A 17,372-nucleotide genomic window follows, 5' to 3' on the forward strand; every position below is an offset into this window, starting at 1 on the left:
TATCTTCAGGTCTCATAGAAGATGGCCCTTATCTCAGCTGGAGCAGGGGCTGTCCCTTGCTTTTTGTCTGTGCAGTGCCCGGCACAATGGGACCCTGGGATTGTTCCTGGAGGTCCATTAAGGATAATCCTTGGCTTAATTGCAAAGCAGAGGGCTGGGGTGTTGTGTGGGTGAGAGATGGTTTGTGTGGAGTGGGAAAGGGAAGGCAGGTTGTGGGGCAAATTAGGGCAGGTTTGTTCTGCAGAGTGGGAGAGGCCATTGGGTTAAGTGGATGGAGAGGGCTGGGGCTGTGGAGAGAGCAGAAGGCTCCACATGGTCACAGAAGAGGTTACAGTAGCCATGAGAGGTAGAGATGGTTTGGTGCCAATTGCTCTCCCAGCTCAGACCCCCTGGGCGGTCACATTTCTCCTCAGTGCCCTCTGCAGGGCCTTGTGAATCTCCTTGTTCCTAAGTGTATAGATGATAGGGTTGAGCATAGGGGTCACCATGGTGTAGAAGAGGGATACTATTTTGCCCTGGTGCTGGGAGTAGCTGGATGGAGGCTGTAGATACATGGAAAGGGCCGTGCCGTAAAAGAGCCACACCACGACCAGGTGGGAGGCACAGGTGTTGAAGGCCTTGATCCTGCCTTTCGCTGAGTGAATCTTCAGCACGGCGGTGCCGATGTAGCCGTAGGACATCAGAATGAAGCCCAATGGAACCATCAGGAAAATCACTGCACCGACGAGGACCTCGGCCTCATTGGAAGAGGTGTCGACACATGCCAGTTTGAGGAGGGCCGGCACCTCACAGAAGAGGTTATCGATTTGGTTCTGCCCACACCGGGGCAGCCTCATGGTGCGAATGGTCTCCACAACGGAGTTGCCAAAGCTGCACAACCAGGCGGTGGCCGCCAGCTGAACGCAGAAGCGGTGGCTCATGATGGCAGTGTAGCGCAGTGGCTGGCAGATGGCGGCATAGCGGTCATAGGCCATGATGGCCAGCAGGAGGCACTCTGTGACACCCAGCGAGAGGGAGATATAGAGCTGGGCCACGCAGCCAGCCCAAGAGATGGATTTGTGAGTGCTTCGGAAATTCAGCAGCATCTGAGGGCCAACGCTGGTGGTGTAGCAGAGGTCCAGGAAAGAGAGGTTGCTGAGGAAGAAATACATGGGCGTGTGGAGATGGGGGTCAAGCCATGAGACCATGATGATGGTGGTGTTTCCAAGCAAAGTAATGGTGTAGGAGATTAAAATGAGCACAAAGAGCAGCAGCTCCAACTGTGGTCGGTCAGATACCCCTAGCAGGATGAATTCCCCCAAGGAGCTTTGGTTTCCATCTTCCCGTGACCCTTTGCCATACATCACCTGTAGGGGCCAGAAAGAATAAGAGTGAAAAATATCTCGCAGCAAGGAGATTTGTGATCATAGGTGCTAGTGCTGGGATTGACAGTGGGTATTTTTGGAGGGGTAGGCCTGAGTCCTAGGAGACAGATAAGTGCTAAGTGAATGGATTAGAGAAAGACTGGAATCTCTAATAACCTGGAAATGACCCACCTGCAGCACTGCACACATTTATGCAAAGATCAGGGAAATCTCTCATCTGTCCGTCTGCAGGATTGTTGTAGTCGAGTCAGTCCCAGGGTATTGAAGAGATAAAGCGGATGGGGTAATATCTTTTATTGGATCTGTTACCAATGGTTTTCAGAATCCACAGCAAGGGCAACTTAACTGTTGCACTCTGGGTGCTGTCAAGGATAAATCAACGGGAACACAGTATTTCTGTTTGATGAAATATTAATACAAGTAAGCGGGCTCTATCTCAGCCTACAGTTTATTAGATTTAAGGGCAAACAGACATAAGCAATAGGTTTAGAGCATCCCAGATATTTACCTAAAAACTGGATGGGTACTGAGTAATTAGCAGCAGGTTCTCAGTGGCCAGTTGCTTACCTACTGAGGAGAAAAAATGTCAAGAAAAACGTCTCTCTAAATGGCTTCAGAGGACTGCTCCAGAATCCACTGGATTCACTGATCTTTGATAACTAACTACTACAAAACACATAGGTCATAATAACCTCTACAAAATCATCACTTTTCCTAACTTTCAATAAACTTCTAACAAAGGTGATCAGATCTTCCATCCACCAAGGTTTTCAAACTCCTTTGTTGACCTTTCTTTCTCCTCCTTCCATTCAGATTAGCAGAAACTCCCAACTAGTTTTCACCTTGCCTCTAAAAGCTGTATTCCAATTAATTCTTAACTATGTAGTGTTCCATTTTATTAATTCATGGTGTCTCAAAGCACAGAATATGGCTGCCGTTACCTTGATTGCATTCTGGGGTACACACATCCATCAAATCTAGGGTAACAGACAAGCTTCCACTGGCGAGAAAGAGAAGCTTTTGAGCTCACGTTGGTTTCTTCTGCAGGTCTGGGAAATGTAGTCAGAGTGTCACAGCTAAATGCAAAGTGAAGCAGATTTTTCAGTACAAGCACTTAAAACATATTTCAATGGACCATCCATGGTGAAATGGTCTATAATATGGTTCTAGTCATAGAGGGGAAAGGAGGGGGGAAAATAAGCTGATGAGGGTGGGGTTAGTGGGATATAGATTCTGTCTCTGTTCAGTCCATGATTTTTAGTGTCCAGCAAAGTTATGAATTTAAGCTCCCAGGCTGGTCTTTTGAAGGTTTTGTGCAGGTTTTCTTTGAGGATGAGGATTGATAGGGCATAAATACAGAGATCACTTTGTGTCAAGTTTTCATCCACCAGTGACCAGGGTCGGCTCCTGGCCCCAGCGTGCCAAGCGCATGCTTGGGGCGGCATGCTGCTGAGGGCACTGTGCTGGTTTCGGAAAGGGTGGCAGGCGGCTCCGGTGGACCTCCCGCAGGCGTGCCAGCAGAGGGTCTGCTGTGCAGCTCCGGTGAAGCATTCACAGGCACGCCTGAGGGAGGTCCATTAGAGCCATGGGAACAGCGAGCAGCGGGGTACCCCCCGCGGCATGCCGCTGTGCTTGGGGCAGTGAAATGGCTAGAGCCATCCCTGGCAGTGATAAAGTATTTTTCTCTTCTATCATTTTCCTGTTTGAGTTCATTCAAGAGTATAGTGATTGTCTGGTTTCACCCACATATTTGTTGTTTGGGCACTTAGTGCACTGGAGGAGATGCACCACATCTTGTGCTGGTGTGTTTTAGAGTAACGGATCTTGAAAGCCGTGTTGTGAATGGTGTTGCTCATCATAGAAATGGAAATATGGCTGTGGGTTTTGTGTCTGTTGTTCCGGCAGGGTCTGGTACCACTTTGAGTTGGTGTGTCCTGCTCTGTGGGGAGCTTGCTTATGATGTTGAGCATGGTGAGCGTTTTCACGCCAGGAGAAGGGGCTCAGGATGTGGACCCCATCAAGTATGTCTTGTAAATTCATAATGTTGATAGACACTAAAATCACAAATTGAACACAGAGGCTGGATATATGGCTTATTATAATAATCTCTGACCCACTGAGCCTCCTCCTCCAGGTTCTGCCCCCTACCCATTCCTCTCTATGACAGGAGACAAGTTCACTGACAATTTTACCTTGAATGATCCCATGAAATATGTGTTAACTATTTAGGTTTCTGTTCCTCTTTGTACTTAGCTGTCACACTGGGAGTACCTTTCCCTGCTCTGTGTAAGCTCAAAACCTTGTCTCTCTCACCAACAGAAGTTGCTCCAATAAAGTATATCAGCTCACCCACCTTGTCTCTCTGCATTTCTAAGACAGTGGTCAATATGATATGCGTATCTAGCATTCATCACATCCTCACTCAATCTCTTCTCCCCCCATGTTGTACATTTTTAACTTTCTACCCATCCTCATTTTCATCTTCATTCCTGTTCTCGCACCTCTCTCCTTCCCACCTTTATCTCTGTCAGTGTCACCCAAAATGGCTAAGAATATTACAAATACTTTGGACGCACTGACAGGAACATGGGCACCTACTGAGGCTTTTATACCTCCAAAAAAGTTCACCCATACCTGTGAGACTTGGAAGGAAGAAGTGGGGGAGAGACATCTGAGAGCGAAAGAAGATAGGGAAGAAGATACAGTTGGTGATGCTTGGCTATTCTTTCAAAAATGGATTCAGGACAGAAAGATGAAGACAAGGAGTGGAGATAAGTTGAAAAGAAACAGATTCCTCAGCAGCACAATTGAGAGGCATTAGTTAAACTTGCTGAGTCATTGGATATTGTTTAAAAAAACTCTGGGATGAGCTGGGGGAGGCTGTGGGATTGATGGAAAAGCAGTATAAAAAAGTGACTCTGGCAATTGCATTCTGCCCAATTTACTGGCAGTCTCTGACAATGTAGTTATGGCCATGGAGTGATGGGAGTACGAACAGAATAATGACATGGATATTCATCCTGCTTTGAGTAGGGTTTGGACTAGATGACCTTCCGAGGTCACTTCCAACCCTAATCTTCTATGATTCTATGTTTCTAAGGGAAGAGTCTAGAAGACATTAAGGTGAGTGAGTGAGAGGTGAGGGGATGATCTGATCCCCAAGAAGGGTCCAGGGGATAAGTCCTGGCTGAGGTATTTAGAGAGCTGGCTTCAGAACCCAGCACTGACACAGTGTCAATGGGTGATTTTTGGGATAGTGACTTCAACTCTCAATCTGGGCTCCCATCTCTAAAGTGACAATAATAATCTTCCTTTTCTCCCTCCATTTTTCTGTCTTGCCTACTTAGATTGAGCATGGATTTTGTGTCCTTCATTTACTGTGAGTCTGTGCAGCACCCAAAAGAACACAGCCCTGATCTCTAGGGTGACCAGACAGCAAGTGTGAAAAATCGGGACATAGGATGGGGAGTAATAGAAGCCTATGGAAGAAAAAGACGCAAAAATTAGGACGGTTCCTATAAAATTGGGACATCTGGTCATCCTGCTGATCTTAGCTGGGTCAAGGACTGTCTCTCGCTGCGTGTCTGTGGAGTACCTGGCACGATGGGGACCCCACCTCTGTGGGAGCTTCTACGTTCAACTGTAATAGAACTTGTTAGTACTCTCTAAAGATCTACTCCAGATAGAGACTAGGGGAGAAAGAAAACTTTTGGAGGAAAGTAAGGTGGGACAGAGGGTTGGTTAAAAAGACAACTGCTCCTGATACTCCAGTGAGATCCACCACTGGAGATCCATGCACTTGCTGCACTCCCACCAAGGCTCTGTCCAGCAAGTTCATCTTGGGGCTACAAGATGTGTGCTATTGATAAGCCTATGCTGGTAACAACCCTGATTTTGGAGAAGCGGCAATAAACATCCATCAATCCTATTCTTCATAACTGCCCTGGTCAGTCTGTCTCCCTGTCTGTCTCCATTCGTTGTGCTGTTCCTTTCCCCACTCCCTCACTCTGCCTATTTCAACCCCCCTTCTCCCCTGACTCACCTCCATTCAACTCCACATCTGCTCTCCCCAGACCGCTCCTGCCTGAACAGCTCCGGGCTGTTCAGATGCTCCGATACCAGGGCCGAGTCTTAGATGCAAACTCTGCTCCCCTTCACTGAAACCCGCTCTGTGCTTGTGGAGCCCGGAGATGAGGCACCCCAGGCAGAGGGGCTGAATGTCTTCGGGGTTTGGGAGGAGTGGGCTAAGGAAACCAACTAACTCGGTCCACCTGCTGTGTGGGCAGCACATCCACCCCTGGCTCTGGAAACCGGAGCCAGGTAGGGATGCCAAAGCCTGTCTCAGTAGGAAGGGGCTCCTGAGAACCCAGTGACTGCAGTGCAGGGAACATTTTAAAAGCCAGAGATGAGAGAGAGAGAGTTACTGAGTGTGTGTGGGTTGATGGAGGCTAGGCATGGGTGAGTGGAAATAGAGAGGGGGAATCAGAGGGAGAGAAGAATGGATGTGCAGAAAGAAAGGAAGTCAGAGGTGAATTGGTAGAAGGACAGAGAAAGGCAGAGGACAATAAAGAAAGAGAGAGATGGACAGAAAAGGAGAGAGCTGGGCAGATGCAGAAATGTATGGTGGATGGCTAGAAGGACGGCTGGCTAGCCAGACCCCTCTGCAGCCGTCCTTGTGTCTCCAAGCTTACGGGGATGGTATCTCTATGCGTCTGGGTGGGCTGAGGTCCAAAGCATGGCCAAGAAGGGCCCCGTGTCTCTGAGGCTGCAGGTGTCTCCTTCCACACAGCTCAGGATCTCTGTCCCAGGCTTCTAAGGGCGTGTTCAGGGAGGGAGACAAACATTTATGGTTATCAGAGCTGGAGAGTATGGGGAGAGTTTCCTCCCTACATCGTTCCCAAGGGGTTGGCACTCAGCTGGTGATGTTTGCGGAGCCCCAGGGACCAGGGTTGACACTTTTGTGCGGAAAGTTAGGTCAGATCTAGGGGCTGGTAAATAACAGCTGAACCCTGGTTTATACGCAGAACCTGGAAAAAAGAATTGCATCAGTGTCCAACAGCATAGAACAAATCTCTTTTCAACCTTCGGATACCTGCATTTACACCTGATGAATAGGCTTGTTCTACACACTACAGAAACTTGACAATGACCTTTTGCAGAAGGGCATGGGATACTGGAATAACTGGACAGTTACCTGGCACAGAAGGGTATGTGGTACTGAAGTAACTGGACAATGACTTGATGCGGAAGGATATGTAGTATCCGTCTGGCTGGCCAAGGATCTGGTGCCAAGATATTCAGCCCCTGTCTGTGACAGAGGAAACTCGGGGACTGGTGCCAACTGTCCCTGGCAGAGTAAGTGCCCTGCAAAGGCTTCAGAATGAGATGTGCTGGGCGTTGTTAGTCTTGGCTCCTGGTTGCAGCTGGGGGATCCAGCAATTGGGACTTATTAAAAACATGCTATTTGTGACATGGCCTCTGATGAATCCCCTTGTGGGGCCATTAAAAAGTTTTTTGCTTCAGATTAAGAAGGGAATCGAAGTGAATCCAAAGGGAGTCAAACTCGAGCGAGCCCCATGAGCGGCAAGAGAGCTTTTGTGTTAATTTCCAGTGGAATAAGGGGGCCAAGAGATCACAGGTGTTAGCATGATCCTGTCACTTATACAACAATAAGCAGTCAAACCTGGTTCAAGGTTTTGAGGACAGAGACCTCAGCCGGCTCAAACCCATAGGCAAAACACTAGAAAATTTATGCCAAAGTCTGGAAATATATTGAATGAGATGCACCAGAGGAAAAAGAATTTCATAACAAGACATACATCAGTTTGAATCTGCCATTGGCTTGTTCTGAGAACCAAACATAACCCAATTTTTTCAAAAGTCCCTTTCAGAGAGGATAGCAATTAGACTCTTTTGTTTTGTCCGAAAATCCCTCATAGCGGGAAAGAAAGGGTTTTCGTTCAGTTGATGGCTGTGACTGCTGGTTTCTTCTCTTTAACAAAAGACTGACACAGCAGATAAGATGGCAGTACAGCTTTTCTAGATCTCTGGGTAAGAGGTGGCTGCTCAGTCTTAACATCCAGGACAAGTATGCTGCTCTAACTCATTAGACCTCACTCCCCTCCCACAGCTGGGAGAGAAGTCAAGAATCCTGACTCCCAGGCCTTCCCCACTTCTCTCCCACAGCTGGGGAGAGAACCCAGGAGTTCTGACTCCCAGTCCTCTCTACTACCTGTCTCTGAGGGGCGGATAAAGGATCTAGCAGCAGGAAAGATTGCTTGTAGGTGAACTGGTCTTGTGTATTTAGTGCTGTTGGAAAGGGATTCTATCTCTGGCTCCACAAAAATGCATGCAGCTGGGTCTGCATTTCCTGACTGATCTGCAGAGCATCCACTGACAGCATCCACTCCCTGGTTTGTGGGAAAATCACTGGACAAGTGTGTGACTTATTCCCTGCTGGGTTCTCTGCTTGAGGAGGCAGCTCCTCCTTATCCAAGCATCCAACCATTGCTCTGAATCCTCAGGGAAGATTGGAGAAAAGACCCCTCCCTTTTGTCGAGGCCTTGATCTCTTTTCTAAGAAGTGCTAGGTCCCTCTCCTCCTCCTCTGAGCTGACTGGCCAGTACACAAAGACTCCATGGCCACCTGACAGATCTCCTGCACCTGGTGGAAGATGAGCTGGTGCCTCCAGGGCCAGGAGACCTTGCTGGAATTCCAGGAGTGCCACAAGGTCCAGAGGCCTGGATCAGTGAGGGATGTTGTGCACCCAGGCCTTGAGCTGGGGGAGGAAGCCAGGCCAGTGTAGCAGAACCACTTGGCCACCTGGCACAGTGGATCCCTGACCAAGTCATTATAGTAGGTCAGGAGGTAGCGTCACACAGGGCAGGAGGTGGGCAGTGCACTGCGGCCATGTACATGCTGTCCTGGCTGTACAGTCTTCAAACATGACCAGATAGGTGCTGGGTGAGAGGTGAGAGGAGAGAGGCGTAGATGGCTTGGGGTCCTGGACCAGATGGATGATGTGGACCCAAACAGTGGGTAGAGTGCCTCCAGCTGGAAAAACCTGATGACCTTTAGTACCATGTGGCTGTAGATGACACAGGCCCCCACCACATTCCAGAAGGGGCTGGTGCTGCAGCAAGCCTGGCACTCTTTGGACCTCAGGATGTCCCTGCTCTGGAAGACCTTCTTATCAAAGGGTCCAACCACTGCACTGAATCCTCAGTGGAGATTGGAGAAAAGACCCCACTCCTTTGTGGGAGCCTCAATCTCTTCTTTAGAACGCACTTGTTCTGTCTGTTCTTCCTCTGAGCTGACTGGCCTCTACACAAAGACCGCCATGGCCGTCTTGCAGATCTGCACCTGGTGGAAGCAAGGCTGGTGCCTCCAGGCCTGGGAGCAGGCCTAGCACCCCGCAGGCTTCAGAATACCAAGGTGCTGCAAGACCTATGACACCCAGTGGGGTTGTAGCATGAAGTCCTGTAGTGCGGCCGCCTCCCATCAGAAGAGGGAACGGAATAGGTCCAAGGTGGGCCCCTGCAGCAGCTCTGGGCTGCCTCAGGGCAGGCAGTGGCAGATATGCTTGGCCAGCTCCGTCAGGTGGAAGATGTTGGGATGCTGGCTGGAGAAGGTGGAGCACATGGATCCTGCCAGAAGTAGATGGCACGGTGCTGTACCACCAGCGAAGCCAATAGAGCAGGAGCATTGATGAGAGCAGGAGCACGTGGTGCAGGATGGTGACTCTGGTGAACATCCTGCCCAGGTGGCGAAGTAGCTGCAGTTTAACATGAGAAGAGGGAAGAAGCCCCCAAACTATCCATATCTGAGAATTAAATAGAGAGGGGGTAGTGTTGATGGGGATTTTAGATCAATATTCAATAAGAGACAATCAGAGGGATTATATATTAGGTGTATGTCTGGTCTTTGCTGGCTGGAGCTGATGATTCCCAGAAGCCCTGATGGCTGAGTCGTCTCCAAGCAGAGCCAGCTTTGTTCTTGCATGGAGCCAAGGAAGGACACAGTGCAGTACCCAACACCATCTGCCGGGCCTTTTCACACTCTTCTGCCTTCTGGGGCTCCTGGTGACTGATCTCTTGTTTTCCAGTCCCAGCACCATGTGGGGACATGATCAGAGAGATTAAAATGCAAACCTCCTAGAAGGGAAAGGCTCCATATCCCATTGTCTGGCCCTCCGAGTCTCCCAGTCTCCCGGACCTGAGACTGGATTGGAGCTGCTGCCCCACAGAGAACCAAGACAGCCACTCCCAACTCATTTCTCTGCCTCATGTCCTTTTTCTCCAGAATAGCCTCCCCAGCACCCTCCTTAGGGGCCCCTGTACCTCCTTGCTCCTCAGCGTGTAGATCGGGGAGTTGAGCATGGGGGCGATGATGCCATAGAAGATGGAGACCATCTTGCCCTGGTCCTGCCAGTAGCTGGATGGAGGCTCTGCATACATGGAAATGGCTGTGCCATAGAAGAGTGACACCACGGCCAGGTGGGAGACGCAGGTGTTGAAGGCCTTGAGCTTGCCCTGGGCTGAGAGAATCCTCAGCACTGTGGTGACAATGTAGCTGTAGGAGAGCAGGATGAGGTCCAGCAGCACCATGAGAAAAAGACCACTGACAGCAAATGTCTGGGCCTCATTGGCAGAGATATTGACACAGGCCAGCTTGAGCAGGGCCAGCACCTCATAGAAGAAGTGGTTGACCAAGTTCTGGTCGCATTGGGGCTGCTGCACAATCAGAATGGTCTGCAGGATGGAGTTGCCAAAGCTGCACAACCATACAGTGGCTGCCATCTGCTGGCAGAGGCAGCGACTCATGATGATCGTGTAGTGCAGCGGCTGGCAGATGGCGACGTTGTGGTCGTAGGCCATGAATGACATTGTTACAGAAAAGTGGTTTTGTGGCACTTAGTGACAAAGGAGGCTCCATATGCCAGGAAATCAAAATGTCCTAGAAAATTAGATCTGTGGCAGTTGGTGGGAGTGATAGGATCCAAATGCCAAGAAATGGATTTCTCATTGAAAATTGATGCTTAAATTGTAAGCTCTTTCCAACAGGGACTTTTTTTTTCTTTATTTCTGCAGGTCCTGGTTGTGACTATGTCTCCTAACTATGACTCCAGTTTTTTTCGTATCCATAAGAATAATATGCCAAGAAATGAAATCATACAGCAGTGGATCTGTGGCAATCGATGGCAGTCATAAGATACTGTAACAGCCTCCCGCTCCACCTGCCTCCCAAGAGCCCTCTCATGGCCAGGTTAGGTCTGTGGTGGCTAGCCTCTCACTGTCCTCTTCAGAACTCCTTAAGTAATCCACACACTATGTCTCATGGCTAACAGCAGCCCTGCCTGGGGTTCATTCAATAACAGAAACAGTTCAAAACAATCCTCCAGGTCCCAAAAGAAAGCCCTTCACAGCAACATAAAAGTTGATATTCAGCTTTGAGGTCTTCTACCACACCCAGGGCTCTTTTTCTGTCCCAGGCACCACTTCATAAAGCCACCACTCCCAGCCCTTCCGACGTGTAGCTCAACTTCACAGCTTCCACCTCCTGTTCCCTTCCTCGCCGGCTCTTTATCAGGAACACAGTTCCACCGTCCGGCCTTGGTTAAACATGTTGCAGGAGATAAGTCCTGAGTGAGGACTCTGGAGACCTGGCTTCAGTACCCAGCACTGACACAGAATCACTGGGTGATTTTGGGATAGTGACTTCGACTCTCTCAGTCTGGGCTCCCATCTCTAAAGTGAGAACAATAATCTTCCTTTTCATCCTCCATTATTCTGTTTTGCCTGCTTAGATAGGGGCATGGATTGTGTGTCCCTCATTTACTGAGAATCTGTGCAGCACCCAAAAGAACAGGATGACTACACAGCAAGCGTGAAAAATCGGGACATGGGGTGGGGAGTAATAGAAGCCTATAGAAGAAAAAGACCTCAATATCAGGACCATCCCTGTAAAATCTAGACATCTGGTCATCCTGCTGATCTCATCTGGGTCAGGGACTGTCTCTCTCTGTGTGTCTGTGCAGTGTCTGGCACAGTGGGGACCCCACCTCTGTGGGAGCTTCTAGTTTCATTGTAATAGAACTTGTTGGTACCCACTGAGGATCTGCTCCAGAGAGAGACTGAGGGAGAAAGAAAATTTTAGGAGGAAAGTGAGGTGAGGTGGGACAGAGGGTTGGTTAAAAAGAGAACTGCTCCTGATACTCCAGTGAGATTCACCACTGGAGATCCATGCACCCGCTGGACTCACACCAAGACTCTGTCCAGCCAATTCAGCTTGGGACCACAGAGTCTGTGCTATTATAAGCCTATGATGGTAACAACCCAGATTTTGGAGATGTGACAGGAAACATCCATCCATCCTAATCATCATGATTCCCCTGGTCAGTCTGTCTGCCTGTCTGTCTCCATTCATTGTGTTGTTCCCTTTCCCACTCCCTCGCTCTGCCTATTTCAAACCCCCTCCTCCCTAGACTCGCCTCCATTCACCTCCAGATCTGCTCTCCCCAGACTGCTCCTGCCTGACCAGCTCCGGGCTGTTCAGATGCTCCGATACCAGGACAGAGTTTTAGCTGCAAACTCTGCTCCCCTTCACTGAAATCCACTCTGGGCTTGCGGAGCCCAGAGATGAGGCACCCCAGGCCGAGGGGCTGAATGTCTACGGGTTTTGGGAGGAGGGGGGTAAGGAAACCAGCTAACTCTGTTCATCTACTGTGTGGGCAGCACACTCACCTCTGGCTCTGGAAACCCGAGCCGGGTCGGGATGCCCAAAGCCTGTCTCAGTGGGAAGGGTCTCCTGAGAACCAGCAACTGCAGTGCCGGAACATTAGAAAAGCCAGAGATGAGAGAGAGAGTTACTGAGTGTGTGTGGGCTGACGGAGGCTAGGCATGAGTGAATGAAAATAGAGAGGGGGAGTCAGGTGGACTGAAGGATAGATGTGGAGAAAGAGAGGAAGTCAAAGGTGAATTGGTAGAAGGACAGAGAAAGGCAGAGAGAAGGATGAACAATAAAGAAAGAGATAGATGGACAGAAAAGAAGAGAGCTGGATAGATGCAGAAATGTACGGTGGATGGCTAGAAGGATGGCTGGCTAGCCAGACACCTCTACAGCTGTCCTTGTGTCTCCAAGCTTATGGGGATAGTATCTCTATGTGTCTGGGTCGACTTAGGTCCAAAGCATGGCCAGGAAGGGCCCCATGTCTCCTAGACTGCAGGTGTCTCCTCCTACATGGCTCAGGATCTTTGTCCCAGACTCCTAAGGGCCATGTGCGGGGAGGGAGACAAACCTTTATGGTTGTCAGAACTGGAGAGTATGGGAAGAGTTTCCTCCCTGCCTCATCCCCAAGGGGCTGGCACTCAGCTGGTGATGTTTGCGGAGCCCCAGGGACCAGGGTTGACAGCTTTGTGGGAATAGTTGGGTCAGGCCAGGATGCTGGTAATTAACAGCTGAACACTGGTTTATACCCAGAACCTGGAAAAAAATTGCGTCAGTGTCCAACAACATAGAACAAATCATGCATTTACACCTGATGAATAGACTTGCTTATACACTACAGAAACTTGACAATGACCTTTTTTCAGAAAGGCATGGGGTACTGGAATAACTGGACAGTTACCTGGCACAGAAGGGTATGTGGTACTGGAGTAACTGGACAATGACCTGATGCAGAAGGATATGTAGTATCAGTCTGGCTGGCCAAGGATCTGGTGCCAAGATATTCAACCACTGTCTGTGACAGAGGAAAGTCTGGGGCTGGTGCCAACTGTCTCTCACAGAGCAAGTGTCCTGATTAGGCTTCAGAATATGACATGCTGGGCATTGTTAGAGTCTTGGCTCCTGGCTCCAGCTGGGGGATCCAGCAATTGGAACTTATTAAAAACATGCTATTTGTGACATGGCCTCTGATGAGTCCCCTTGTGGGGCCATTAAAAAGTTTTCTGCTTAAGATTAAGAAGGGAATCTAAATAAATCCAAAGGGAGACAAACTCGAGCAATCCTCATGAGCAGCAGTAGAGCTTCTGTCTTAATTTTTAGTAGAATAAGGGGGCCCAGAGATCACAGGTGTTAGCATGATCCTGTCACTTATACAACACTGAGCAGTCAAACCTTGTTCAGGGTTTTGAGGACAGAGACCTCGGTCAGATCAATCCAATGGGCAAACCACCAGAAAATTTATGCCAAAGTCTGGAAATGTATTGAATCAAATGCACCAGAGGAAAAAGAATTTCAACACAAGATATACATCAGTTTGAATCTGCCATTGGCTTGTTCTGAGAACGAAACATAACCCAAAGTTTTCAAAAGCACCTTTCAGGGAGGACAGCAATTCATAGAATATCAGGATTGGAAGGGACCTTAAGAAGTTATCTAGTACAACCCCCTGATCAAAACAGGACCAATCACCAGTCAGATATTTGCCCCAGTTCCCTAAATGCCCCCTCAAGGATTGAACTCACAGCCCTAGGTTTAGCAGGCCATTAGACTCTCACCTTTTGTCAGACAATCCCTCATAGTGGGAAAGAAAGGGTTTTAGCTTAGTTGATGACTGTGACTGGTGGTTTCCTGTCTTTAACAAAAGACTGTCACAGCAGATAGGATGGCAGTACAGCTTTTCTAGATCTCTGGATAAGAAGTGGTTGGTCAGTCTTAGCATCCAGGACAAGTACGCTGTCTAACTCATTAGACCCCACTCCCCTCCCACAGCTGGGACAGAAGCCAAGAATCCTGATTCCCAGACCTTCCCCACTCCCTCTCACAGCTGGGGAGAGAACCCAGGAGTCCTGACTCCCAGTCCTCTCTACTAGCTGTCTCTGCAGGGCGGATAAAGGATCTAGCAGCAGGACAGATTGCTTGTAGGTGAACTGGTTTTGTGTATTTAGTGCTGTAGCAAAGGGGTTCTATCTCTGGCTCCACAGAAGTGCATGTAGCTGGGTCTGCATTTCCTGACTGATCCGCACAGCATCCACTGACAGCATCCACCTCCTGGTTTGTGGGAAAATCACTGGACAAGTGTGTGACTTATTCCCTGCTGGGTTCTCTGCTCGAGGAGGCAGCTCCTCCTTATCCAAGCATCCAACCATTGCTCTGAATCCTTGGTGGAGACTGGAGAAAAGAGCCCACCCCTTTGTCTAGGCCTTCATCTCTTTTCTAGGAAGTGCTAGGTCCCTCTACTCCTCCTTCTCTGAGCTGACTGGCCTGTACACAAAGACTCCTTGGCCAGTTTAGAGATCTCCTGCACCTGGTGGAAGATGAGCTGGTGCCTCCAGGGCCAGGAGACCTTGCTGGAATCCCTCCACACCAGGAGGGCCACAAGGTCCAGAGGCCTGGATCAGTGGGGGATGTTGCGAACCCTGGGCTTGAGCTGGGGGAGGAAGCCAGGCCAGTGTAGCAGTACCACTTGGCCACCTGGCACAGTGGATCCCTCACCAAGTCATTATAGCACGTCAGGAGGTAGTGTCACACAGGGCAGGAGGTGGGCAGTGCACTGCGGCCAAGTACATGCTATCCTTGCTGTGGTAGACTTTGAGTATGAACAGATAGGTGTTGGGTGAGAGGTGAGAGGCATAGATGGCTCAGGGGTCCTGGACCAGGTGGATGATGTGGACACAAAGAGCTGGTAGAGCACCTCCAGCTGGAAAAACCTGATGACCTTCAGTGCCATGTGGCTTTAGATGACACAAGCCTCCATCACATTGCCAAAGGGGCTGATGCTGCAGCAAGCCTGGCACTCTGTGGACGTCGCGATGTCCCTGCTCTGGAAGGCCTTCTTATCAAAGAGTCCAACCACCGTGCCAAATCCTCAGTGGAGATCAGAGAATACCCCCACCCAAATGTGTGAGCCTCAATCTCTTCTTTCAGAAACACTTGTTCTCTCTGCTCTTCCTCTGAGATGACTGGCCTTTACAGAAAGACCTCCATGGCCGTCTTGCAGATTTGCAGCTGGTGGGAGCAGGCCTAGCACCCCGCAGGCCTCACAATGTCAACGTGCTGGAAGACCTATGATACCCAGTGGGCCTGCAGCATGAAGTCCTGTAGAGTGGCCGCCTCCCACCGGAAGAGGGAATGGAGCAGGTCCCAGGTGGGCCCTGAAGTAGCTCTGGGCTGCCTCTGAGCAGGTGGTGGCAGATATGTTTGGTCAGCTCCATCAGATGGAAGATGTTGGGATGCAGGCTGAAGAGCTGGCTGGAGAAGGTGGAGCACGAGTGCCAGCTGGAGAGGAAGAGCACATGCGTCCTGCCAGGAGTGGATGGCACAGTGCTGTACCAGTTTCCCAGTTCCAGCACCATGTGGGGACATGATCAGAGAGATTAAAATGCAAACCTCCTAGATGGGAAAGGCTCCATATCCCATTGTGTGGCCCCTTGAGCCAGCCAGTCTCCCTGACCTGAGACTGGTTTGGAGCTGCTGCCCCATAGAGATCCAAGCCAGCCAATCCCAATTCATTTCTCTGGCTCATCCTTTTTCTCCAGACTAGCCTCCCCAGCACCCTCCTTTGGGGCCCCTGCACATCCTTGTTCCTCAGCGTATAGATCAGGGAGTTGAGCATGGGGGCAATGATGCTATAGAAGATGAAGACAATCTTGCCCAGGTCCTGCGAGTAGCTGGATGGAAGCTGTGGATACATGGAAATGGCCACGCCATAGAAGAGCCACACCACAACCAGGTGGGAGACGCAGGTGTTGAAGGCCTTGAGCTTGCCCTGAGCTGAGTGAACCTTCAGCACTGTGGTGACAATGTAGCTGTAGGAGACCGGGATGAGGCCCAGTGGCACCATCAGGAAGAGACCACTGACAGCAAATGTCTGGGCCTCATTGGCAGAGGTGTCGGCACAGGCCAGCTTGAGCAGGGCCAGCACCTCATAGAAGAAGTGGTTGACCCAGTTCAAGCCACACTGGGGCAGCAGCACGGTCAGAATGGTCTTCAGGATTGAGTTGCCAAAGCTGCACAACCATACAGTGGCAGCCATCTGCAGGGAGATGCAGCGACTCATGATGATTGTGTAGTGCAACAGCTGGCAGGTGGCAACATAGTGGTCGTAAGCCATGAGAGCCAGCAGGACGTTTGGTTTATTTAGTTTGGAAAAGAGAAGACTGAGAGGGAACATGATAGCAGTTTTCAGGTATCTAAAAAGGTGTCATCAGGAGGAGGGGGAAAACTTGTTCACTTTAGCCTCTAATGATAGAAGAAGAAGCAATGGGCTTAAACTGCAGCAAGGGAGATTTAGGTTGGACATTAGGAAAAAGTTCCTAACTGTTAGGGTAGTTAAACAGTGGAATAAATTGCCTAGGGAAGTTGTGGAATCTCCATCTCTGGAGATATTTAAGAGTAGGTTAGATAAATGTCTATCAGGGATGGTCTAGACAGTATTTGGTCCTGCCATGAGGGCAGGGGACTGGACTCGATGACCTCTCGAGGTTCCTTCCAGTCCTAGAGTCTATGAATCTGTGCACTTGGTTCCAGCTAGTGAGAGGAAGATGTAGAGCTGAGATATGCAGCCTACCCACGTGATATACTGATGGACGCTGTGGAAGTTCCCCAGCATCTGAGGAATGGTGCTGGTGGTGTAGCAAAGGTCCAGGAAAGAGAGGTTGCTGAGGAAGAAATACGTAGTGGTGTGGAGGCTAGTTCCAGCCACAAGACAATGATGATGGCCAGGCTCCCCACCAGGTTAAGGATGTACAAAACCAAGAAAACCATAAAAAGCAGCATCTCCAGGCTTGGTTGGTCAGAAACCTCCATAGAATGAACTCTCACTGGGAACTCCCATTCCCTCTTTCCTCCTACAGGGAGAAGGGACAAAGCTAAGAGTGAAAGGAGCCCCAACAGCCATACACAGGAAGGTCACATTCAAGAGCAGCTCCATTTGCTCTCAATGAACCATGCCCACTAGTGACTTTGACATAGAAAATCTGGGCCACCTGGGTGGCAGGTCAGATCCTTCTGCCGGGAAATGGCTTTGCTGCAGAAGAGTGATTGTGTGGCACTTGGTGACAAAGG

The 17,372-nt window shown here is 49.7% G+C and overlaps 2 protein-coding genes and 1 pseudogene across 2 annotated transcripts; all 3 read right to left on the reverse strand.

Annotated features, from left to right (window-relative positions):
- Positions 1-380: 380 nt before the first annotated feature.
- Positions 381-1,343, reverse strand: LOC116825823 (olfactory receptor 2G3-like). Its single transcript, XM_032782108.1, has one exon. The coding sequence runs from the start codon at positions 1,341-1,343 to the stop codon at positions 381-383; it is 963 nt and encodes a 320-aa protein (XP_032637999.1).
- Positions 1,344-9,646: 8,303 nt separating this feature from the next.
- On the reverse strand, positions 9,647-10,249 carry LOC116825822 (olfactory receptor 2B6-like). Its single transcript, XM_032782107.1, has one exon. The coding sequence runs from the start codon at positions 10,247-10,249 to the stop codon at positions 9,647-9,649; it is 603 nt and encodes a 200-aa protein (XP_032637998.1).
- A 4,793-nt stretch (positions 10,250-15,042) lies between these two features.
- On the reverse strand, positions 15,043-17,084 carry LOC116825820 (olfactory receptor 2B6-like; annotated as a pseudogene).
- Between the last annotated feature and the right edge of the window lie 288 nt (positions 17,085-17,372).

This window comes from Chelonoidis abingdonii, chromosome 13 (assembly GCF_003597395.2).
Source record: "Chelonoidis abingdonii isolate Lonesome George chromosome 13, CheloAbing_2.0, whole genome shotgun sequence".
Classification (NCBI taxonomy): Eukaryota; Metazoa; Chordata; order Testudines; family Testudinidae; genus Chelonoidis; species Chelonoidis abingdonii.

Coding starts and splice junctions, on each gene's coding strand:
- LOC116825822 (XM_032782107.1), bottom strand. CDS start 10,249: ATGTCATTCATGGCCTACGACCACAACGTCGCCATCTGCCAGCCGCTG.
- LOC116825823 (XM_032782108.1), bottom strand. CDS start 1,343: ATGTATGGCAAAGGGTCACGGGAAGATGGAAACCAAAGCTCCTTGGGG.